This window comes from Mirounga angustirostris, unplaced genomic scaffold (genome assembly GCF_029215605.1).
Source record: "Mirounga angustirostris isolate CCGP_5_RB_7025 unplaced genomic scaffold, mMirAng1.0.hap1 SCAF_15, whole genome shotgun sequence".
Classification (NCBI taxonomy): Eukaryota; Metazoa; Chordata; class Mammalia; order Carnivora; family Phocidae; genus Mirounga; species Mirounga angustirostris.
The window spans coordinates 26884046-26909255 of NW_026991723.1; the positions used below are offsets into that span (position 1 = coordinate 26884046).

General features: G+C 35.5%; 1 protein-coding gene across 5 annotated transcripts in view; it reads left to right on the forward strand.

Annotated features, from left to right (window-relative positions):
* Positions 1-25210, forward strand: part of NAA35 (N-alpha-acetyltransferase 35, NatC auxiliary subunit) — a 94755-nt gene that overhangs the window by 61848 nt on the left and 7697 nt on the right. For 4 of the 5 annotated variants that reach the window (XM_045882332.3, XM_045882330.3, XM_045882328.3 and 1 more), the window contains exons 12-17: positions 1040-1218; positions 5684-5743; positions 10497-10603; positions 20094-20160; positions 21780-21878; positions 22421-22599. In XM_045882332.3, the coding sequence (XP_045738288.1) occupies positions 1040-1218; positions 5684-5743; positions 10497-10603; positions 20094-20160; positions 21780-21878; positions 22421-22599 (691 nt within the window). The remainder of the gene's footprint in view (positions 1-1039; positions 1219-5683; positions 5744-10496; positions 10604-20093; positions 20161-21779; positions 21879-22420; positions 22600-25210) is intronic. The other variant, XM_064579419.1, reaches the window with a different exon arrangement.

Sequence of the window (25210 nt, forward strand, 5' to 3'; positions counted from 1 at the left end):
CATCTTTATTTGCTTGATCTTCAGGAATAATTACATATGTCACAGGAGCATTATTATAATTTGGTTAAATATCAGTCTTTTAATTCTTAATGATGCCTGCTTATCTTAATTTGGGGAGGAGGGGCAGAGGGAGAGGATCTTAAGCAGGCTCCGTGCCCGGCATGGAGCCCAAGACCGGGCTCATTCTCAACCCTAAGACCATGACCTGAGCTGAAATCAAGAGTCGAACGCTTAACAGACTAAGCCGCCCAGGGTCCCAGCACCATACTTAGCTTAATTTTATCTTTCATTAACATCCAAAGCTGTTTTATTTATTCTTGGTTTATAGCCTGTTTGTAGTACAGCAAGAGAACCTGATTCCAAATTCTTAATCACTTCTTATTTCATATATTTCCTCATTTTAGATTTCAAGTTGAGAGAAACTTAGTTTGGAGCCTTGCACTAGTGTGAAAAGTGAGGTCACAGTGGGCAGAGAATGGGAAAAAGGAAATCACCTTTAGGTCCCTTGTAAAAGGTTATTTATGCTTTAAAGCACTCTGAATTTCTGTAATTAATGTCAGTACCAAATGTATTCCAGACTCATGGGAGTGGGGCGGGGACTGTTCTCTGTTTTGCATTATTATTGTAACTAAGTTTGAGTTGATTCTACTGTTCAGTAATTGAAGGGACAACAGCCTCAATTTGTGTTCGCATTTTATTTACCTTTTTTTCACAATCTCATGGTTAATACAGCATTGCTTTCTCCCTATTTTATCCCATTCTTGGCTTATGGTTAATTGTGAGGTAGCAACCCCTTTCTGTCACTACTACCAATTCCATGGAGTTAGGAAGTACAATTTTTTAGGTTATTAAATCTGTTTATCTCATTTAAAAAAACGCATACATATAGACGTTTGTAAATTATAAAATTCATTTAGAGAATATTGTGACAGGAATCTGGAGATGCTTTTGAAATTGGCCTTTCTCTTTTTATATTTACTAGTATTTGAGGTTTAAGATTCAGCGAAACACTGAAAAATTACTTTTTTTTCCTTTTTAGATCATCCAATTATGATGGGTTTTGAGCCCCTTGTTAACCAGAGGCTACTTCCACCTACCTTCCCTCGATATGCAAAAATAATTAAAAGGGAAGAAATGGTCAACTATTTTGCAAGATTAATAGATAGAATAAAAACTGTTTGTGAGGTGGTCAATTTAACAAATTTACATTGTATCCTGGTAAGTACAAATCTCTGTTCTGGAATATGGTTTTGATTGAACAACAGAATAGTTTATCACTTTTTAGAGGCTGACTGTCCCAAGGGTAAATAAAATTGCTTATTTTCCTTGATAGCTGGAGAATTAAGTGTTGTGTGTGTGTGTATGTTGTGTGTGTATTTGTTTCTATTTAATCTTCACAAGGATTATGTACTATCCATCTTAGAGATTAAAAAACTAAAGTTTAGATGATTCACCCAGGTTTTAAGAATGAGGATTTAAACCCTGGATTCTGTCTTCAAAACTTCTTATATGCAAATGTGTGTGTGCGTGTACACATCTATGTGAGTATGCATATATACATACATGTATATTTTTATACAAAAAATTAGATCATGGTGTTTGTAGCCTGCTTTCATCACTAATCTCTGTATCATGAACATCTTTCTTTCCATGTCAACAAATACACATTTTTTTACATTATTTAAATAGTTACATGGTATTTCATGTAAGAATAAGAATATCTCACAGTTTTTTCCAGTCCATTCATAATTGAATTGTATTTAGGTCATTTTCAGTGTTCTACTGTTATAAATAGTACTAAAATGAGCTTGTCTGTAGGAACCTTCATATCATCTGCTTCCATCTTCCTTAAGATAAATTCCTAAACCATTAAGTTGCTGGGTGAAAGAGGATATACATTTTACGTATTTTGGATTAATCTTCTGTATGGGTTAAAATGTAGAAAGGCAATATTAAGGTTAGGAAGGTAGAAAATATGCAATATAATACTGTCATTATTTAGACATAAGTACACTATTTTACACAACTCTGCAGAGAGGTACATAATTCCCAGCGCATGTCATTTTCTCTGTGAGGTCTTCCTTGTTGGTTCCGGGTTGCTTCTGTACCTGGATGCCTTGAGATGATGAAATACCTTGCTTACATTCCTAGAATTTGAACAGCAGCCACTGGGATATAGTTGATGGTCAACAAAGATTCGTGCTTCTATTTATGCTCTTTCTTGTAATAACTTTATTTTCCCCTCTAATTCTTTGTCATTAACGCCCAGCTTGTCTTCATTCCTTAGTGAAACTTTCACTGATTCTGTGTTTGTTACCTCCTTTCTGTTTGCTTTCTTTTTAGTAGTTTTGTCCTTATTCTATCTTAAGAATCATAGAATCTTAAAGGTAGAAAAGATCATAGACATAACCCAGTTCATTTTGCAATTCATTGTATAGCTAAACAAAGTAAGGTTTAGAGGGCTTGTAACCAAATTAGATGATTGGTTAGTGGCATATCTGGAATTAGAATAGAGACTTTTATTCTGCTGCTGCATCTGCTTTTTCTGATTCTTAATCATTACATGAATATTTGTGTTCAGATTAAATGTAGGATTTTAGAAGGCAATCAGTGTGAATTGGAATAAGAAAAAATAATGCAGCAGTTGGAATTTGATATTCTGGCAGAGGGTTATGGATTGCCTTGTCAGGGAGGTGAATGCTGTATGACATACCATAGTAGTGGGGAGCTGGGAGAGCCAGGCCTGGACTGCCAGCCCTGGATGTGAAGAGGGCATAGAAAGAGAAGAGTCTGGATCCCTGGAACACTTGGGACAGGAGTCAGTGGTGATAGTAGGGGAGTGTGGCTAAGGCCAAGAATCAAGAAGATTGAAGTTAGAGAAAAGGGGGGCTCAAATATCTGGTGGATCTGCATAAGAAACCTGTTACTATTAGGATAAAGTGCCAGATTGTAAGGTGTGCTTACATACAAAATAAATCATCTCTGGAAGATTGGGAATGGACATGAGCACACACACTGAAAAAGAAGTAAACATGAAAAATGCATACCCTTACTAGTAATTGAAGAAATGCATTTTTTAACAACTTGATTGGAAAGTATAGTAATATTTAATGTTGGTGGAGGGAAATAGTTGCTCTCCTATACTTCTGTGGCTATTGCTCTCAAAAGTCTTAAAAATGTGTATATCCTGACCTAGCAACTCCCCTTCTAGAGATTTAGCATAAGAAAATCATCTAAGATATATGCAAAGATGAACTAAAGAGTATTTGGCTCATCATCATTTGTAATCTTGAAAAACTAGAAACAGTTTGAATGCCCACTGGTGACACTACCCATCCTGTACAGTATGTGTAGAATATATGCCATACTGACATTAAAAAGCATGACCATAGGGGAAGGGAGGGAAATCTGAAGGAGGAGAAATCATGGAGGGAGATGAACCATGAGAGATTGTGGACCTCGGGAAACAAACTCAGGGTTTCAGAGGGGAGGTGGGTGGGGGATGGGGTAACAGGGTGATGGGTATTGAGGAGGGCACGTGTTGTGATGAGCACTGGGTGTTATACGCAACTAATGAATCATTGAACACTGCATCAGAAACTAATGATGTTATATACAGTGGCTAACAACATAATAAAAAAAAGCATGTTATAGGAAAATATTGACATAGGGAAATGTTTGTGAATGCCAAGTTATGTTTCAAAATAGATTATTCATTTTATACATTGTCACACACAGAAGGGATCATCAGAGATAGGTAAATTCAGTTTAAAAAAGATGGGAATAACAAATACCGAAATGTCAGTTACAACTCTTTATAGCTTATGCTCTGCATGTTTCTGCATTTTCACATTCGAGTTTTATGCAAGATCAACATGGGTGGGGTAGTTAAGTAACTGAATTAACAGTTTGCAGCCATGTGTGCTGCACTGTAGAGAAAACACAGAGTAAGGGACTAGAGTAAACACAGGGAGATAAATTAAGAAACCATCATTACAGTCCAAGGGAAGGAGGATGGTAACTTCATTTAGAAGGATGGCAGGGAGCTGATGTGGGTTGTCAGAGTTAGAGCTGGGCATGAACTCAAATTGATAGCATGTTGGTGTTGAATTAAATATGGGGCATGAGAGAGCTCTCAGGAAGGTCTCTGGGTTTCTGACTTGGAGATCTTGATACACTCTGCTCACCAAAATGGGGAAATTCTCAAAGACCTTTAGTCAGCCTAGGGTCTTACTGAAGCTGAATTTGAGGTGCCTTTGAGATATTTATGTAGAGATATTGAATAGATATTGACTATATGGATAGAATTTAGAAGTCAGTGCTAGATATGTAATTTTAGAACTATTACAGGTAGTTATTGAAGCATGAGTATGATGAAGATTGTGAGGGAAAAAGTATATGGCTTGAGAAAAGAAAATAGTCTGGAACTAAACTTTGAACCTACAGAGCAGACCAAGAAGTGGCCACAAAGGAAAAAACTCATGAAAGTCATTTAAAAAGGAAGGAAGTCCTGTCAAATACTGCTGAGAGGTCAGATGAAAGAAGTGAATAAGGTCCAAAACAAATGTCAACTGGATTTGGTGTCAGAGGACAGTTGTGACTAGAGTGAAAAGCTAGGCTAGTGGGTGTTGATGAGGAGGGGCCATTGATTAAGTAGAGACTGTTCAGTCAACTGTTTCAGAAAGTTTAGCTGAGAAGGCAGCGGTTGAGGGAGAAATGTGGAGCATGTGACGGTTTCTTTTTTAAGATGGGGGAAAATTGACTACTTAAATATAAATGGGGAGGATCTGGAAGAGAGGGAGAAGTTAAATACCTAGGACAGACAAGGATGGATGCTTGACAATGTGTAATGTTCCTGAAAAGACCGGAAGGAATGGAGTCATAGTACAAATGGAAGGTTTCCATTGTTAAAGTGGGCAAGGAAAGGATCTGGCTATAAATGTGGATTCAGTTTAATAAAGTTTAGAGGCTGAAGTGGAGGGATTTCCTGTTGATAGGTGACTTAATTTTCTTTGTAATGTTAAATGGGAGGACATCTGTAGTAGAGAACATTGAGAAGTGTGAGCAAGGTATAAAAGTTAATTGTGAAAAAGTGAATTGACTAGAGAAACTTGGTAGGTTTTGGCAGAGCACCCATTTAAATTGGGGATCACGAGTCTGGAAAACACAAAAAATATGAAAATGATAAATAGCTACTATCCTATAATATACAGAAGCTAACATTGTAGTGTATTTTCTTACCTTTTTTCTTTTATCTCTGTATAAACCCTTTGTAGTTTCTCTAAGCATATCTTTTGGATGTCAGAAGAATCAGGAATAGTCAGTTTTGTGAATCCACTTGGCCTGGTTACTTGGTATTTATTTCTGTGAAGTAGGAAGTAAACTTCTGCCATTAGTTAGCAAATTATTACTGAGGCTATTTTTTTCATGGTGTGCAAATTTAATACTGGTATCCACACAATTCTATTGGTCAGTTAAAAAAAAAATATCCAAAATCATCTATTGTCCCATTGATACAATTAAGACAGTTCCTATAGAAATGATCCTTATTAGCTCTTTGTCATATTTTAACTCTGGTAGTATATAATTTCCAGAAGGTCTGGTAAAAAATTATATGCTATATATAAACATTTCCAGCTTTTATTTAATCTATTAATGACATTATTTTTTCTCTGTGTATCAGGATTTTTTCTGTGAATTTAGTGAACAATCACCTTGTGTTCTTTCAAGATCTCTGTTACAAGTAAGTTCTAAGAATATTGCAGTACTTCTTTAAACATCAAATTTTATGTGTGTTGACATTGTTTTATTGATTGCTGGAACAAAAGTAGATGCTATTAAAGGATATCAACAGTTAGTGTTATATTTTTGTGATAGAAGTATTAGAATATTAGACATTCATCAAGATCATATCCTTGGCTATAAAACCTTAATAATTTAAAAACAATTGAAATCATACAAAGTATGCTCTTTGACTATTTTGGAATTAAACTAGTAACCAGTAACAAAGATATTTGGAAATTTTCCAGATATTTGAAAATTAACACACTTCTAAAGAGGAAGTCCTGAGGATAATTAGAAAATACTTTGAACTGAATGAAAATGAAAATATAACCTACAGAATCTGTGGGATATAATTGAAGCAGTGCTTAGAGGAAAATTTATAAGATTAAATGTTTATATGAGAAAAAGAAGAAAGTGGTTCCCAAAGGGATGGGGAGGGTAGGGAATGGGTGAAATAGGTGAAGGGGATTAAGAGATACAAACTTCCAGTTATAAAATAAATAAGTCACAAGGGGCGCCTGGATGGCTCAGTTGGTTAAGCAACTGCCTTCCGCTTAGGTCATGATCCCGGAGTCCCAGGATCGAGTTCCACGTCTGGCTCCCTCCTCAGCAGGGAGTCTGCTTCTCCCTCTGACCCTGCTCCCTCTTGTGCTCTTTCTCTCTCAAATAAATAAGACACAGGGATGAAAAGTACAGCATGTGGAATATAGTTAATAATATTGTAATAACCTTGGTGACAGATGATAACTACACGTACCATGGTGAGTAGTACAATCACTGTGTTGTACACCTGAAGCTAATATAATATTATATGTTAACTATACTTCAGTTAAAAATTTTTTAAAAGAAAGGTCTCAATAATTTGAGCTTCTACAAAAAAAAACAAATAAAACTCAAAACAAGCAGAAGAAATCAGTAAAATAAGAAACAGATAAACAGTGAAGAAAATTGATGTAACCAAAAACTTGGTTCTTTTGAAAATATCAATTAAAGGGGTGCCAGTTGGAAGAATGTGTGACTCTTGATCTCAGGGTTGTGAGTTCGAGCCCCATTGGGTGTAGAGATTACTTAAATAAACAATACTTTAAAAAAATTAACTGAGCCTTTAAAAAAAAAGGAAAAAAGATATCAATAACATTGAAGAACCTCTAACTAGACAGAACAAGAAAAAAAGGTACAGATGAATAATAGCAGGAATGAAAAAGAGTACTACTACAGACCTGTAAGGGTCTGTAAAAAGTTATATGGGAAATATTATAAACAACTCATGTCCATAAATTCAAAAACATAGATCAAATGGACTAATTTCTTGAAGGACATTACCCAAACTCACAAAGAAAGAGATAACTTGAATGATCCTGTATCTATTAAAGAAATTCAATTCATAGTTTAAAACCTTCCAGCAAAGAAAATTCCAGGTCAGTTCTGTACAGTCTGTTCCAGAAAATAGAAAAGCCAACAATACTCATATAAAGCCAGCAATATCTCAGTAGCAAAACCAAAGACATTAAAAGCATGGAAAATTATAGACATATTATGAGCATAGACAGAACAACCTTAGAGTATTATCATATCAAATCAACAATACATAAAAAAATAATACATCTTGGGCGCCTGGGTGGCTCAGTTGGTTAAGCGACTGCCTTCGGCTCAGGTCATGATCCTGGAGTCCCTGGATCGAGTCCCACATCGGGCTCCCTGCTCGGAAGGGAGTCTGCTTCTCCCTCTGACCCTCCTCCCTCTCATGTGCTCTCTCTCATTCTCTCTCTCAAATAAATAAATAAAATCTTTAAAAAAAATAATAATAATAATAATACATCTTGACCAAGTTGGTTTTTTTCCAAGAATTCAAGCCTGGTTCAGCATTCAAAAATCAGTCAGTGTAATCCACCATACAATGTAAAGTCTCAGTAGATTCAGGAAAAGCATTTGACATAATTCAACCTCCATTCATGATAAAAACTCTCAGCAAAACTAGCAATAGAAAAGAATTTCCTTAACCTGATAAAGGGTATGTACAAGAAAATCTGCAGCTAACATCGTACTTAATGATGGAAGATTAAATCCTTTCCTCCTAAGATTGAGAGTAAAACGAGGATGTCCACTCTCTCTCTCCACTCTTTTTCAACATACTACATACAGGTGGTCCACAACTTAAGAGGGTTTGGCTTATGATTTATAAACTTTATGATGGTGTGAAAGTGATGTGCATTCAGTAGAAACCATACTTCATTATTTTGAATTTTGATCTTTTCAGTATGCAGTATAATACTCTCTCATGATGCTGGGCATGACCAGCGAGCCACAGCTCCCACTCAGCCACACAATCACAAGGGTAAACAACTGATTTAACCATTCTGTTTTTCACTTTCAGTATAGCATTCAATAAATTACAGGAGATATTCAACACTTTATTATCAAATAAGCTTTGTGTTAGATGATTTTGCCCAACAGTAGGCTAATGTAAGTGTTCTGAGCATGTTTAAGGTAGGCTAGGCTAAGCTATGATGTTCAGTATGTTAGATGTATTAAATGCATTGCAACTTAAGAGTATTTTCAACTTACAGTGGGCTTATTGGGACATAAGCCAATCATCATAAGTTGAGGGAGAGCTGTACTGGAAATTTTAGCCAGTGGAAAAAGGAAGGAAAAAGAAATAAAAGGCATACAGTTGAAAAAGGAAAAAATACATTTTTATAGACAACATTATTTTCTATATAGAATGTCAAGGAATCTACAAAGAAGTTCCTAGACCAGATGGGTGAGTTTAAGAAGAATACAGGATATGAGGTCAATATACAAAAAGCAGTTGTATTTCTATATATTTGCAATGAGCAATGGGAAGTAAAACATTTAAAAACAGTGCTATTTACAATAACACAGAAAATGAAATAATTAGGTATAAATCTAACACCTGTTTATAGGACCTATATGTTGAAAAACTACAAAATACTGGTGAGAGAAATCAAAGACCTAAATAAATGGAGAAATATACCTTGTTTGTGGATTGGAAGAATTAATATTTCTAAGATGTTAGTTCTTCCCAGAATTGATCTGCAGATTCAGAGCAATCTCAATCAAAATCATAGTATTTTTGTAGATGTCAACAAGTTGATTCTAAAATTTATATGGAAAGGCAGAGGAACTAGAATAGCCAAACCAACGGTGCCAAAAAGCAGAGTTGGGGAACTCATGCTATCTGACTGCAGGACAGGTGTGGTATTGGCAAAATGGATCAGTGGAACCAAGAGGGGAGTCTAGAAAAGTTCTACTCTTTAATTAGTCTTTTATTATATAGTACTATATACAATTATACAGTATTCTATAGTCATTTATATATAATATTTCATAGTCCTTTATTAACATGGTCAACTGATCATTTATTAATATGGTCAGTAATTTTTGACAAAATACAAAGGCAAATCAGTGGAGAAATGGTAGTCTTTTCAACAATGGTACAAGAACAGTTGGACAGACATATGCAAAAAGATTGACTCAAAATGCATCATAAATCTAAAAGGTAAAACTATAAAACTTTTATAAGAAGGGATGGGAGAAAATCTTTGTGATTTTAGAAGACAGAATTCTTAGGTATGGCATCAGAAACAATTCATAAAAAATGATCAATTTAGAACTTTAATTCTGTGGAAGACATTGTTAAGAAAATGAAAAGAGACTCTACAGAGTGGAGAAAATATTTGCAAATCCATGTGTGGCAACGGACTTATATCATACAAAGAACTATAAACACAACAGTAAGAACAGACAGCCCAGTTTTTAAAATGAGCAACAAGTTTAAACATTTCAGTATGAAAACATACTGAACATAATTGGTATTAGGGATATGCAAATTAAAACCACAGTGAAATACCACTATCCACCTTTTATAATATCTTTTAAAAAAAAAGAAAGAAAGAAAGAAAAATGACAATACCAAGTGCTGGTGAGGATGCATTTACTGACAAGAATGTGAAGTGCTACAGCCACTTTGTAAAACAATTTGTCAGGTTCTTATAAAATTAAATATACAAATCGCACTCCTGCTTAATATTTGCCTATGAAAAGTGAAATCCTGTGTTCTCCTGGAAACTTGTCTACGAATGTTTATAGCTGTTTGGTTCATGATCACCCAAAAGTGGAAACCACCCAAATGTGTTAGGAAATCAAGGAAGGGATAGTATAGCAAATATTAAAACACACTGAGGTCATTAAGGGGAGAAAATTAAATGCAAATTATTATTAAATAATTTATTACTTTAAATCATGAAATCTGTTTTTCCAATTTCAGAAAGTGTGTATGTATTCCAAAATGTTTATTAGAGACAAAGATTATCAACTAATATTGATAACCATTTGCTGTTTCATGATTTATGAAGCCCTCTTTCTTACATATTAGCTTATATGACATATTCAGACTAGTCAGTTCATTTTGACTAGTGTACTGTTACTACCCTGGATGTGGGAAATATATTTTCTTGTACATTTTTTTATTTTCCTTCATCAGAATGCATCTTAATAGGGATTAATAATTAATTCCCATTGTTGAAATAGTCATTTATTTATTGATTGATTTCCACCAGGTTTTTATACTTTAATCTCTTCTGTATTCTGCAGTATTTTTAAGAAGTATGTTCATGTCACAGTAAAGACAGTTATATGTACAGTATATTAAAATTGTGATAGCATTACTAATATATAACGTTTGTTTTAAGACCACTTTCTTGGTGGATAACAAAAAGGTCTTTGGAACCCATCTCATGCAAGACATGGTGAAGGACGCCCTTCGGTCTTTTGTCAGTCCTCCGGTGCTCTCCCCGAAGTAAGTACCCTAAGACTTTTTATAGTGTATGTATTTCTTAAAAGCCCCAATTCTCTGTGCTCCTTTATAGCCAAGGCATAAAAACTGTTGTAATCAAATCTTCATGTAAAAAACAAAAAACTCAGTCATATTAAAATTAATTGATTTCTGCTGCATATTATTTAGATTTAAACTGAGGTTTTTGTGAAGTTGACATTAGGCCCAATATGAGAAGAAAACCTTACAAAGAATTACCAGATTCAGTAAGTTGCATTGATTCTTACTGTGTGCAAAGCACTGTCTCAGGGAAGCACTTTGGGAGTAATTATAAGAAAACAAGGTAAGGTCTCTTCTCAATGATCTGAGTCTAGATAAAAGTAGAAAATGCAAATAATTGATCCTTGAGTTAGCATTAGAGCAGTGGCTCTACCAGAAACATGTTGCCATAAGAAGCTGGAAAGGATTACATGCAACAAGAAACCATCACTTGTGTTGGCATTTTGGAAAATGAGTAGAGCTTTTCCAAAGGGGAGGGAAGAAAGGTGCTGTTATTTCTCAGCAAAAAAACCAGCATGTCTGAAGACATGGGCATATGAATTATATATTTTAAGAACAGTTAGTGGTTCAGCACTTAATTTGTTGAATAAATCATGCCACATCTCACATAAAACCTTTTCCTTGCTTAACTTGGGTTTCCCAGAAACAGATCCTGAGACAGTTCATATAACCTTAGAAAGTGTTTCCAGGAAAAACCAGCAGGGTTGTGGACAAGTGGGAAATGAAAAGGAAGAAAACCACGCAGAGGTTGGAAAGGCATGGAAAGTAACTCTGGTTGGGTCCTGTTGGTGAACTGTGGAGACACAGTGTGGGTTGCAGCTCAGAGTGTCCTTGTCAGGGACAAAAAAACAAGGGAGCCTGAGAATTTACCCACATAGGAATTAGTTAAGGACTGCCCCTGGGAAGAGGTAAATTCCCAGGCATTCAATGTTGGTTATATTTCCTGTTTCATTCACAGTAAAAGCCAAAGTCCTTATGATTGAGCCTAGGAGGTCCCATATTCTCTGATCTAGACTCCTGTCCTGATGCCGCCTGGCTTCATCATTTCTTACCCCTCTCTCCTCATCTCCCTTGCTTCAGCCACTTTGCCCTCCTTGTTATTCTGGGAACATAGAGGCTGGCTCTCACTCTACAGCCTTTACACAGAGTCTGGGGTGGAAGGTATTTTAAAGAAATGCCCAAGACTGACTCCTTCACCACCTTCAAGTCTGTTTAACTTCACCTCAGTAACGTCTGCTTTGATTAGACTATTTAAAAAGTGCATCCTCCATGCTGCCTCAGCACATCACTGCCTTTCTCCCATAACAACTATTTCCTTACATACTATATAATTTATTTCTTCGCTGTGTTTATTCTGTATGTACCATACAATTCTTCATTATGTTTATTTCTTATTTCCCTCTCTGCCTTCTCCCTCCCACTCCTGTTAGAATATAAACTCCACAAGGGGGGTGCCTAGGTGTCTCAGTTGTTAAGCGTCTACCTTTGGCTCAGGTCCTGATCCCAGGGTCCTAGGATTGAGCCCCGCATTGGGCTCCCTGCTCCACGTGAAGCCTGTTTCTCCCTCTCCCATTCCCCCTGTTTGTGTTCCCTCTCTCGCTGTCTCTGTCAAATAAATAAATAAAATCTTAAAATATATATATATATATATATATATATATATATATATATATATAAACTCCACAAGGTCAGGGCAGGTAGTTTTGGCTCTTTGTTCACTAATGTATGATAGGTGCTAGAACAGTGTCTACAGTATGAATAGTCAGCACATGATAAATCTTTGTTGAATGAGGGAATAAACAAATGTGAGTTGGATGGTTAAGATAGTTTGGGGTTAGACTTGAGAATTTTGAATGGTTTGGTAAAATATGGTCTTTATTTTAGGGTCATTGAGGAAGTGCTCAGGCTTTTAGGAGGGAATTGGCATAGTATAGTATATATTTTTTCATAGGAAACAAACTGGTAGTGATAATGATAATGGGGTCGAAGTGGTGAGCTAGGCTAATTGAGTACTACAAGTGAGAAATGATGAAGGATTAAACTCTGAGAATATAAAAGAGAGGACAGATCCGAGGAACATTTCAGAGGTAAAATTAATAGGACGTGACAACTGATTCAGCAGGGGAAGGAAAGGAACAAGAAGGTAACTAAGTTGTTTTAAAAATAAATGCAGAATGTGGTTCTATAAATGATATATGGTCATATCTGAAAATTTAGTGCATAAAATATGAAAAATAGTAAAAATCTCCTGAAATCTTACCTCTGAGATAACTGCATTTTGGTGACCATCACTGTCGATATCTTTGTGATACAGATACATGATACACATATAACTTTATATATTTTAATGTTTTTATCATGAACTTTGAATTATTTTTTGTGGATTTCTTGTTTAAAATCAAAATTTTGAGGGCACCTGGGTGGCTCAGTCATTAAGTGTCTGCCTTCGGCTCAGGTCATGATCCCAGAGTCCTGGGATCGAGCCCCACATTGGGATCCCTGCTCGGCAGGAAGCCTGCTTCTCCCTCTCCCACTACCCCTGCTTGTGTTCCCTCTCTCGCTATGTCTCTCTCTGTCAAATAAATAAATAAATTCTTAAAAAATCAAAATTTTGGGTGCCTGGGTGGCTCAGTTGGTTAAGCATCTGCCTTTGGCTCAGGTCATGATCCCAGGTCGTGCTCCCTGCTTAGTGGGGAGCCTGCTTCTCCCTCTCCCTCTGCCCCTCCCCCATGCTTGTGTTCTCTCTCTGTCTCTGTCTCAAATAAATCAAACCTTTAGAAATAATTTTTTTCCCACTCAAAGATACATCGTGAATTTATGTCTCACATTACCTGATGTAGATCTAATTAATTCTTTTTAATGGCTGCCAAATATAATACAAATGTGTTCTATGGATTGGGGTTACTGGGTGGGGGCATGTGTACTTTTTTTTTTTTTTTAAAGATTTTATTTATTTGACAGAGAGAGATACAGCGAGAGAGGGAACACAAGCAGCGGGAGTGGGAGAGGGAGAAGCAGGCTTCCCGCGGAGGAGGGAGCCCGATGCGGGGCTCGATCCCAGGACCCCGGGATCATGACCTGAGCCGAAGGCAGACGCTTAACGACTGAGCCACCCAGGGGCCCCGGCATGTGTACTTTTAATAGATATTATTGGATTGCATTCAGAAAGATTGTAGCAATTTATATTCCTCTTAGCAATATATGAGAGTGCACATTACCTACATCCTGACTAGCAGGCAGTAGGTGTTACCTTTTTAATTTTTTCCAATGTGATTAGCAGGAAGCAATATCTCATTGTTACTTTAATGTGAGCATTTAATGCAATATTTATTGGACATTTAGAAATACTTTTCTATGAATTGTTTATATCCTTTGCCCTTGACTTTACTAAGTGGTTTACTTTTTTTGGAGAATGTATATGAACTCCTTATACATTATGAGTATATAATACACATTGTTATACAGTATCTATCCTACAGTATATATAGCTTCTCATAATACGCAGGTGCTTACAAATTATCTTTCAGTTCCTTAATCTGTGATAGGCATTGCAGTTTTTTTTCCTTAAGCTTTCTTTTGCATCAAAATTTTGCTTTCTATAAGGTAGCTTTTTCTACTTATTTTGTCCTATATAACTTGTAGGTTTCTTGTTTGAGGTGAATCTCCCCAGTACACAGGTTGTACCGTTAGGCACTTAAATCTTTTCCCAAAGATCTTTATTTTATTCTTGTACATTTAAGATTTTAAATATGAATTCTTCTCCTCTAAATGGTATGAAGATAGAAGTTCAACTTGATTTCCTTCTAGGTAGATAGCTGGTTGGGTGAGCATCACCTACAGTATAATCCCACTAGATTAAAAGACCGTCTTTATTTTACTTGAAAATCCTTTATGTATTAGGAGTTATTTCAGTTCCAGTGATGATACTTATTATTGTAGCTTTGTCTTTAGTAGTGATATCCATTAAGACATGTCGTCTGGTAGCATTCTTTTTCAGAATTTTCTTGGCTCTTCCCTGGTTAACCCTTTGTTGGATGTGTGGTTTGCAAATATTTTTTCCCATTCTGTAGGTTGCCTTTTCATTTTGTTGATTGTTTGCTGAGCAGGAGCTTTTCCCTCTGATGTAATCCCACTGTTTATTTTTGCTTTTATTGCCTTTGCTTTTGGTGCAAAACCAAAAAATCATTGCCAGCATCAATATGAAGGAGCTTATCCCCTATGCTTTCTTCTAATACACAGTTTCAGGTCTTACATACAAAAGTGTTTTTATGTTCTTCAATGCATTTGAGTTAGTTTTTGTATATGGTGTAAGATAAGGGTCCAGTGTCATTGTTTTACATGTGGCTGTCCAGCATTCCCAATATTATTTATTGAAGAAACTGTCTTTTCCCCATTGTGTATTCTTGGCTGCTTTGTCAAAAATTGACCATATATGCGTGCTTTTTTTCCCTTGGCTCTCTGTTCTGTTTTATTGATCTATGTGTCTGTTTTTATGCCAGTATCATTCTGTTTTGATTACTGTAGCTTTTGTAGTGTAGTTTGAAATCAGGGACTGTGATACCTCTAGCTTTTTTGTTCTTTGGGTATTCAGAGTGTTTGTGGTTCCATATAAATTTTAGGATTGTTTTCTCTGTATCTGTGAATTTCGATGAGGATTGCATTGATTCTCTAGATCAGTTTGGGTAATACGGACATTTTAACAATATTCTTCCAACCCATAAGCACAGAATACCTTTCCATTTATTGGTGTCTTCAGTTTCTGTAATCAGTATCTTACAGTTTTTAATGTATAGATCTTTCACCTCCTTCATTAAATTTATTCCTAAATATTTTATTCTTTTTGGTGCTATTATAAATGGTATTGTTTTCTTAATTTCTCTGATAGTTTATTGTTAGTGTATAGAAATGCAACAGATTTTTGTATATTGATTTTTGTACCCTGCAACTTTACTAAATTTATTAGTTCTAAGTTGTTTTTTTTTTTATGGAATCTTTAGGTTTTCTACATATATTACCTGCAAATGGAGACAAAAGTTATTTTAAAATTTATAATTAAATATATCAAAGACTCATGTATAAACTGTGACAGCTACCTATACTACCATCCATTTTAAGCAACATTTTTACTTGGTTTTTATAAATTCCCCTTTTGGAGAATTGATAAAACTTGATAAATACTTAATGTATACTTATATGAATTAATAAATTTTATCAGTTCCCTTTTGTAATAAATATAGTAAGTTAGTACCTGCTATTGCCAGGCACCTTTCTGGGTTCTAGGGAAAAGAAGAACATACCTTTTGCCTCTCCTCCTTGCTAGTGCTCTCTTTCTCGCTATCTCTTTCTCAAATAAATAAATAAAATCTTAAAAAACAAAAAAACAAAAATTGAAATTAATTGCTGATCATAGAATAATGTGCATCTTCAACTTCCAGTCCACTGGGAGAGACTGAACAGTAGATAAATACATAATGTGAGGTCATGATAAGTGCTTGGTAGAAAGATAAAAGGATAGATGGTTCTCTTAGGCGTGATAGTTGTGGAAGGCCTATTGCAAGTGGTGATACATGCGAGTGAACTGAGGGAGTGAGCTGTGCAGAATTTCCTGGCAGCAACATCTGTAAGGTCCCAGAGTAGGGCTGAGCTTGAGTATCAAGGAGCAGCTGATTTAAACGAATTAATTTAGGAGAGATAACCTCTAAATCAGCAGTTCTCAAGCTTTTTTTGTCTTGGGACATCTTTACATTCTTAAAAGTTACTAAAGACTCAAATAGCTTTTGTTTATATAGGTCATATATATTGCTACCTACTGTTTTAGAAATTAAAGCAATACTTTAAAAATATTTATTTTTTAAAAATAAGAGACCCATTACATTAAATAACATTTTTATGGAAAATAACTTTTTAAGAAAAATTAGTGATCAAAGTGGCAGTTTTACATTTTTGCAAATCTCTTTTCTGTCTTAATAGAAGATAACTGGATTATTTTGACCTGCTTCTGCTTTCAGTTTGTTGTAACATTGCATGCCACGTATTCTGGGAACAACCGCTATACACTTGTGAGAGAATGAGTGCAAAAGGCAAATAACATTTTAATATTATTGTGAGAATAGTTTTGACCTTGTATTCCCCTGGAAAGCATCCCAGGGTCACCACCCCGACCAGGGGAAGCTGGGCCACATCTTGAGAACTACTGCTTGCAATTTCAAATCCTCCCCCACCCCATCCTTTACTCCCACTCTGGTCCTAGAGTGACCATTGCACTACAGTTTGTGTCTCACTCTTATGAATACTTGTATGCTTCACCCAAATATGTGTATCTGGAAGTGATACATCCATTTATTTTATATATTTTAAGACTTCACATAAATGTCACACTGTATACATCCTTTTGCAACATGATTTTTTTCATTCAGCGTTAGGGTTTTGAAATCATCCAGTTTGATCCACGCAGACTTACTTCATTCATTAAAATCCACCCTTTGAACATAGTTTGTTTTTGTTGTTTCTCTACAATCGGACATTTAAGTTGTTTCTAATTTATTGCTGTTGAAAAACAGTGCTGGGGGCACCTGGATGGCTCAGTTGGTTGGGTGTATGACTCTTGATTTTGGCTCAGGTCATGATCTCGGGGTCATGGGATTGAGTCCTGTGTCAGACTCCTTGCTGAGTGTGGAGCCTGCTTGGGATTCTCTCTCTCTCTCTCTCCTCCTCTCCCCCAACCCCCAGCTTGTGAGCTCTCTCTCTCAAAAAAAAAAAAAATACTGGGGTGAACTTTTTTGAATATGTCTCCTTCTGCACATAGGCTGTATATACTTAGAACTGAAATTAGGGGGTGCCTGGGTGGCTCAGTCGGTTAAGCAGCTGCCTTCAGCTCAGGTCATGATCTCAGGGTCCTGGGATCAAGCCCCACATGGGGCTCCCTGCTAAGCAGGGAGCCTGCTTCTGCCTCTCCTCCCTGCTAGTGCTCCTCTCCCTCGCTATCTCTCTCTCAAATAAATAAATAAAATCTTTAAAAAAACCCACAAAAATTGAAATTAATTGCTGATCATAGAATATGTGCATCTTCAACTTTACTAGTTTTGCCGAGTTGCTTTCTGAAATAATTAAACCAATTTGTATGCCAGAAAACAGTGTATAAGAATTCTAGTTTTCCCAGACTTTGGACTTCGTCATTATCAGACTTCAGAATTTTTGACAATCTAATGTATGTGAAATAGTGTCTATGTCTAATTTGCTTTTTTTCCTTTTCTGTTTAACAGTCGTCCTTCAGCACTTTTATTATTAGCCATTTAGGTTTAATTACAGTTCAGCCTACATTGTTTGAGGATTCCATATTTGCAAATCTTGCTTACTTGCTAAAATGTATTTGTAACCCTCAAATCGGTATTTGCTCCACTCTCGCTGAATTTGCGGACATATGCAGAGCAGCAAAATAATGAGTCACCCAGTGTTGAACAAGGCAACTCTGTAAACAGCTCCATTAGATACCACGGTCTTCACATTTCTGTCCTTTTTATGGTGATTTCATAGTTTCAAATAGCCTCCATGTGTAATGATGTGCTGTCTAGTATTCCTCAGCACAAGAAGGCTGTAGCGTGCCTTTCAGAGAGAGTATGTGTGTTAGATAAGCTTCACTCAGGCCTGAGGTTGCTAATGAATCAGCAGTGTGCATTACATAAGGCATCTTAAAATACAAGTTATATAGTGATCAGTTGATGAAAATGGCATCACCAGAGGCTGGCAGGAACCTAACCCTGTATTTTACCCTAGCAGCAGTGTTTCTGTATCGTCTAATTCAGTGTCCACCGCAACTTTAAAGAACAGAACTATCATGAGTATCAAGAATTGACTGTATATATAACAAAGTTCATTGCATGATAATCTGTAAATGTTATTCCACTGGTTTTTTTAAAGATTTTATTTATTTGAGAGAGGGAGAGATGGAGAGTGTGGGGAGGGGCAAAGGAAGAGGGAAAGAATTTCAAGTAGACTTCTGAGCATGGAGCCTGCTGGGCTTGATCCCACAACCCTGAGATCATGACCTGAGCTGAAACCTAGAGTCGGATGCTTAGCCGACTGAGCCACCCAGGCATGCCTGTTACTCCACTGTTTTTAAAATTCCAGTGTTACAGATAAATGTAATCCTGATCTGATTATTTTTTTTCCTTCGTAAGTGATTTGACACTTTCTTCTGGAAGATTGTAAAGTTTCTTTTCTTTTTTTCTTTTTCTTTTTTGAGTTTAAGGGTTTTACCAGAATGTACATGTGTGATTTTCAGCTAATCATGTCAGAAACTCAGTCATTAAAGCCTCAAGTCTTCCAATCAATAATTATCCTTTATTATTTTTTATGTAATTATTGCTTCACCTTCATGTTTTTTTCTTAGAGCCCCTCATATACTGTCTTTACATCTCTTCTCCATATTTATCTTTTATTTATATTTACATATATTTCTCTCTTTTGTTATTTTTTGCCATGATGTGAGAAAGTTCTCCTCTTGACCTTCAAGGCTTTAGTGAGTGTCTGTCTTCTATTGAATTTTTAAATTTGAAAAGCCTAATTTTTGGATCCAGAAAGTCTTTTTTTTTTTTTTTAAGAGTTTTATTTTAATCACCTTTTCTCTTGCCACCACCTATTCCAGGCATTCCACCTTTTCTTTTCACTTGGCTGCTGCAGGCACTATCATTTTCCATTGCATGATTATGGCTCTGTTTATCTTTGAGGCTCTGGTCAGATTGTTCAATTATGGCAAACACTGAGGAGTAGTACATTGTCTGCTCCTGCCGTGTGCCAGGGGAAAGTCTTTGCTTTTTCCCATCTTCTTAGGTGCAAAGGACTACTGACCTCCCACCTCAGAAAAAAACAATCTTCCCATCTATCCAGCCCCTGTAGTTCCTCCAGGGCTAGACAGGTAGCAGATCCTCCCAGACTGTGCTCAGGAGGGCTTTAGTCAAGAAGTGATGCTATTAACTGGGATAAGGAACACCACAAGGAAACCACTTCATGAGGATAGATGATGAGGTAGCAGAAATGTATAGGTGATGATTTTGGCCAGTGGTTGGAAATGTGGGTACATCTTAAAAATTAGGATTCTGTACAGTATTTTCTTTGTAATTACGATTACACAGTCCATGAGAGTGTCAGTTGTAGAAAAATAAATAACATTGCAGTAGGGTCATGAAAAGGTGGCATTTTGGAATTTTTCTTCTCATGTTAATTTGATCTTGTTAGATCCAACTCTCTCCAATTATAGAACTGAAAGAATTGGAAATAGTGTACATTTATGTGAATAACACAGTAATATTTCTTAATCTAATGCTAGTTTTTTAATTTGGTAATGTATTTGATTCCATTTTCTCTTTTTCCCACCTTCTTTGTGGTAGCACCTATAGTAATCACTGCTGCTTTTTGTAGGCCAAATAGTTTGATTTTAATGAGTATGATCTTACAGGTGCTGCCTATATAATAACCACCAGGCTAAGGACTGTATTGACTCCTTTGTTACTCACTGTGTTCGGGTAAGAACTACAATTTGGATCATTGTGATGGATATTTTAAAAATTGTGGGGTGTAATTCTTTCAGTAGCATTAATTTGTGTTATTTTTTTTCATCTAACATTTCTTATTCATTTTCATTGAATAAATAAAAAATTTCTGTCTCCTCTTACACTCAGGTAGATAGCTTTCTAACCTCAAGTCTTCCTGGCAGGTTGTTAGCTACTGAGGCACCTTTGATGTCTTCACTGTAACCCCCAGGGACCACAGAAACAGGATAAGTTGTACACATTTTTTGTAAATGGGCACAAAAATTACTTTTGACCTTATAAACAAGGAATGTTTGTAACAGCCCCAGATACCTTCTCTTTGTACTATTTGAATGAACAGGATTATAGTAAAATTAAAATTATTAATGTAGATAACATCACAAATTTTTTTCAAATCTCAGGTAATTAGGAAAAAATACAAATCTTGTAGTGGATTAAATTAATCATAAATCATTCTTAATTATATAAACATTTCTCTTGGAGAACTGAAGCAGTCAGTTTTGGGGGACCTAATTCCAGTTACTGAAATATAAATATACATATATATAGGAAGCCAGCGTGGGATGGTGAAAGGAGCAGAACTAAAAGGCCAGATTTCATTTTTATCATTATCATGCAGATCACTTTACTTTTCTATACACTTCCCAGTCTTTAAAAAGTGAGGTGTTAATACTGCCCCTGTACTTCTTAGAGGCTAGCTGTTGATCAAGTAAGATAATATCTGTCAAACTGTGCAAATTTAAAATTATACCTTCTAATTCATATTTCTTAAATCAGAGCATACTATCATTCAGTAGTACTGTCTGATTAGTGAAGTATTACAATATTTTATGATGTAGAATAGGAATAGAAGAACCTTAGGGTTTCTAGATAACAACTGACCCTTGAACAACATGGGTTTGAACTGTACAGGTCCATTTACACACAGATTTTCAATATAGTAACAGTACTATAAATGCATTTTGTCTTTCTTAAGATTTTCTTAATAACATTTTCTTTCCTCTAGCTTACTTTATTGTAAGAATACAGTATATAATACATATACAAGATAGGAGTTAACAGACTGTGTATGTTCTCAGTAAGGCTTCCAGTCAACAGTAGGCTATTAGTAGTTAAGTTTTTGGAGAGTCAAAAGTTGTACATGGATTTTTGACTGTATGGGGTATAAGTGCCCCTAACCCTTGTGTTATTCAGGGTTCAACTGTATTAGCCATTATTCAAGCCTTGTAATTGTTCTGGTGTGTTTAAAGCAGCACAGAAATGTCACCCTTGAACATTGGCTTATAGTGTGAAATAAGCAGAAAAGAAACCGTTCTCTTGAAACTGTGGGAAGATAACTAAAGATCAAAGTAAGATTTTTTTGCCGTATGAAAACAAGTTTCATTAACAGCCACTTTCTTCTGGCTTTTAATAAATTCTCATGTTGAGTTTCCTTAAAAAGAAATGCCTGTGTAAGAAATATGCACAGTCCTGATTCTTACATCCAGTTTTTTTCCCCCCCTTAAACTCAATTTTGAAAACTTGGAATGTTAATTTTATTTAGTGTCAAGTAGTTTTACATTGACAGTTAACAAACTGTATGTGTATTACAGCCCTTCTGTAGTCTTATTCAGATCCATGGACATAATAGGGCTCGACAGAGAGATAAGCTCGGTCATATTCTTGAGGAATTTGCTACCTTGCAGGATGAGGTAAGAGCCAACAAGTTACCCTCCCTTCTAAAATTAAGATACTCATACCTTGATCTGATTTTTAAAAAATAATTCTTTGGAATGGTATTTTGACTATTTAATTTTTCAATGTGAAGAATTTATTTTTAACTTCAGTGTAACAGTTTTATGTATCAAAGAGTTTACAAAAAGAGAATAATCCAAACTGAGATAATATATATATAATTGATAATCAGAATAAATTATAAAATATATGTAGAACTATAGTTTTATAACAAATTCACATTCTAATAAAAATTTTAATTTGTAAGCCGCAATATTAATTGATAACATAACTAAAGACCTAAAGTCAGTATTTTGTATTTTTGTTTATGTAAACGTTACCCACTGTGAAATGAGAAGTTTAAATCTAACCAAAAATGTTTTGAAAGTATGAGTTCTTTACGTGACAAGTTTTACATTTTCTGATTAAATGCTATTTTAGCTGTTTGTTTTTTTTTTTTTTTTTAATTCTCTCATTACCTTGAAAAGAAAGTCAATGTTTCGACATTTTATTCTGATAGGCAGAGAAGGTTGATGCAGCCCTTCACACTATGCTGTTGAAACAGGAACCCCAAAGGCAACATTTGGCCTGTTTAGGTACCTGGGTCCTTTATCATAACCTTCGAATTATGATCCAGTATCTTCTGAGTGGCTTTGAATTGGAGCTCTACAGCATGCACGAGTACTACTACATATATTGGTAAGAGAATAACATGAGTTAAAATTGGTGGTGGGTAGAGTAGATAAGATCTGAGAGAGCATCTGTAGAAGAGAATATAATTTCAGGGTACTTTTTCATTTAATGTATTTTAATTTTAGTTGTGGGACAATTGAAAAATATCTATTAAAAATTAGAGCCAGATCGTTTTGAACATCTTTAAGTGCTATAACATCATACAAATATGTTTTTTCCAGCCATTGAATATTTATTTAAAAATTAATAAAAGTGGCTCTGAAGTAAATGGATTAATTGAAGAGCTTTTGTCTGTTTCTAGAGAGAAAAATTAACACACATTTAGTCCTGACTTCAGTGGCGCTAACTGCTAGCTGTGGAATGTACTTAACTGAATTAAAGTTCAAAATCTGAACCAGATCTTTGCTCAGAGAAGAAATTGTGGCTAAAATTATCATTGGGAACATAACTGTTGGAAACTGCCGCCCTGGGGATTTATCTCAGGAGCTTGGAAGGAGCTGATAAGAGATCACCATCCTCAGCCAGTAGTTCTTCACTTTCACTTGAAGATGAGATGAAGAAACCTAGTAAGAGGATGCTTGGAAATACTTTACGCATGGGAAAGCTGCCACAGAAACAAAATAAATTAAGAGCCAATATATCTTTTTCTTAGTCTGGCCAAGGATGTAGTAATTTATTAAAATAAGAATAACCAGTGTTGCTCATGACAAACAGCTAAGTTTAGTATATAAGATCTTAATATGGTTCATCTTTTTAACTCATACTTGAATTATTTAACATAGTAAATTAAGATACTGTATATTCCTTGGAGTCGCCACTATGAAGGAAGGAAAGTAATTCTCTTCCACACTGACATGGTTTTGTTATCATGGCTGCTAGGGCTCCTAACATAACTCTTTTGACTATGAAACTTGAATTTGAACATGAACTAAAGTAATATGAGAATAATATTTGGTATACTCTCTAATATTTATGTAGGTAACAAGTCTTACCAACAGGCGTTGATATAGCTATTTGGCATGCGTTTTGTTATTAACTCATAGTAGACACAGTATTCAAACCAGACATTTTGTAGGGGAACATGCTCAAGTTCTGTCTCTGAGGTTTCAGGCAGCTAATGGGAAGCCTTTGTGCTCTTGATTCCTCAAAATAAAATTTTTATATGCTTTTTGGCACAAAGAATTGGGCTCTTAATTCAGCAAATGAATGATAATCACCTAAACACTCTATTAGAAATGTATCTGCATATTTGAGCAGATTCATTACATTTTAACGAAAGAAATTTTAGTTTTTGCCTATAAATATCCTTGTGGTCTACTTTCATGTTAGTTTTAACTGCTTTTCAATTTCAAAATTATAGATTGGCCTCCAGCATTTTCACAAGCTTGTTGTTGTTATTGTTCATGAATATAATCATTCCTAAAGCATGTGGGCCCTTCAAAAATGAACAGTAGAAACATTCTTAAACTTTAGAGTGCATCATGGTGACTTGCTAGGCATGGTCCCTTGAGTTCCTGGTGTAGTAGGTCTGGGATAGGACCCAGTCATCTGCATTTCTAACTAGTTCTGGTGATATTGCTGCTGTTTCAGAGATCACAGTTTGAGAACCACTGGTCTAGAATACTGTACTCTAATTCTCCTTAGATATAATTGTGTATTAATTTTGATAATGCATTTAATAAAAGCTCACTGAGATATCTGATATTTGACAAGAAAAGCCTGACTTGTGCCAACTATATCCTTCACTCATCTATCCTTGTGTTTGATATTTGGAAGATAGAAGGCAGCATTAATTCCCTGTAGAAATCCTCTCATTAAGTTAAGATATAGACCGTCAGATTTTGTAGTGTAATAGGAGGGAAAAATTCATTCTAAATGCTTTTCTTATATTCATTGTCAGAAATTATTTTCTCTTCCTGTGAACTATTTGCCTTTTTTTTTTTTTTAATGAAATAAAAATATATTTCCCAGTTTGTCGTAGTTGCCAGGAATTCTGCATAGTGCTCAGTTTAGCTTTAAAACACATCACCTAAGCCATTCCAGGTGGTTTTGGAGGGGTTTTTTGTTTTTTTGCCAGTACAGTTTTGATTTATTGACTGTGGGGCTTTTGTTTTGCTACAACAAAAAGGAACGATGTTTATCCTCAGGTGTATCTTTTGACTAGTTACTGTTTTGCTTTAAATTTTCTTTCTCTCTTTTTCTTTTTTTTTTTGGTGGGAAGGTCAGTGTTTTAATACTGTAAACCTACCTTACAATTTGTTGGAGAATTTTGGAAATAGGCATTATATGCTCATTTTATTTATTTATTTGACAGAGAGAGACACAGTGAGAGCAGGAACACAAGCAGGGGGAGTGGGAGAGGGAGAAGCAGACTCTCCACTGAGCAGGGAGCCCGATGTGGGGCTAGATCCCAGAACCCTGGGATCATGACCTGAGCTGAAGGCAGATGCTTAACAACTGAGCCACCCAGGTGTCCCCATAATAAAATTTCTAATCTTTGATTTTAGCTTAATGTAATAGTGGTCCTTAATTTTATTTATTATAGGTTATATTATAAACTGTATATATTCATATCCTAGATTTGAACCACTTTTTCTGGGCATAGGAGAATGTAATG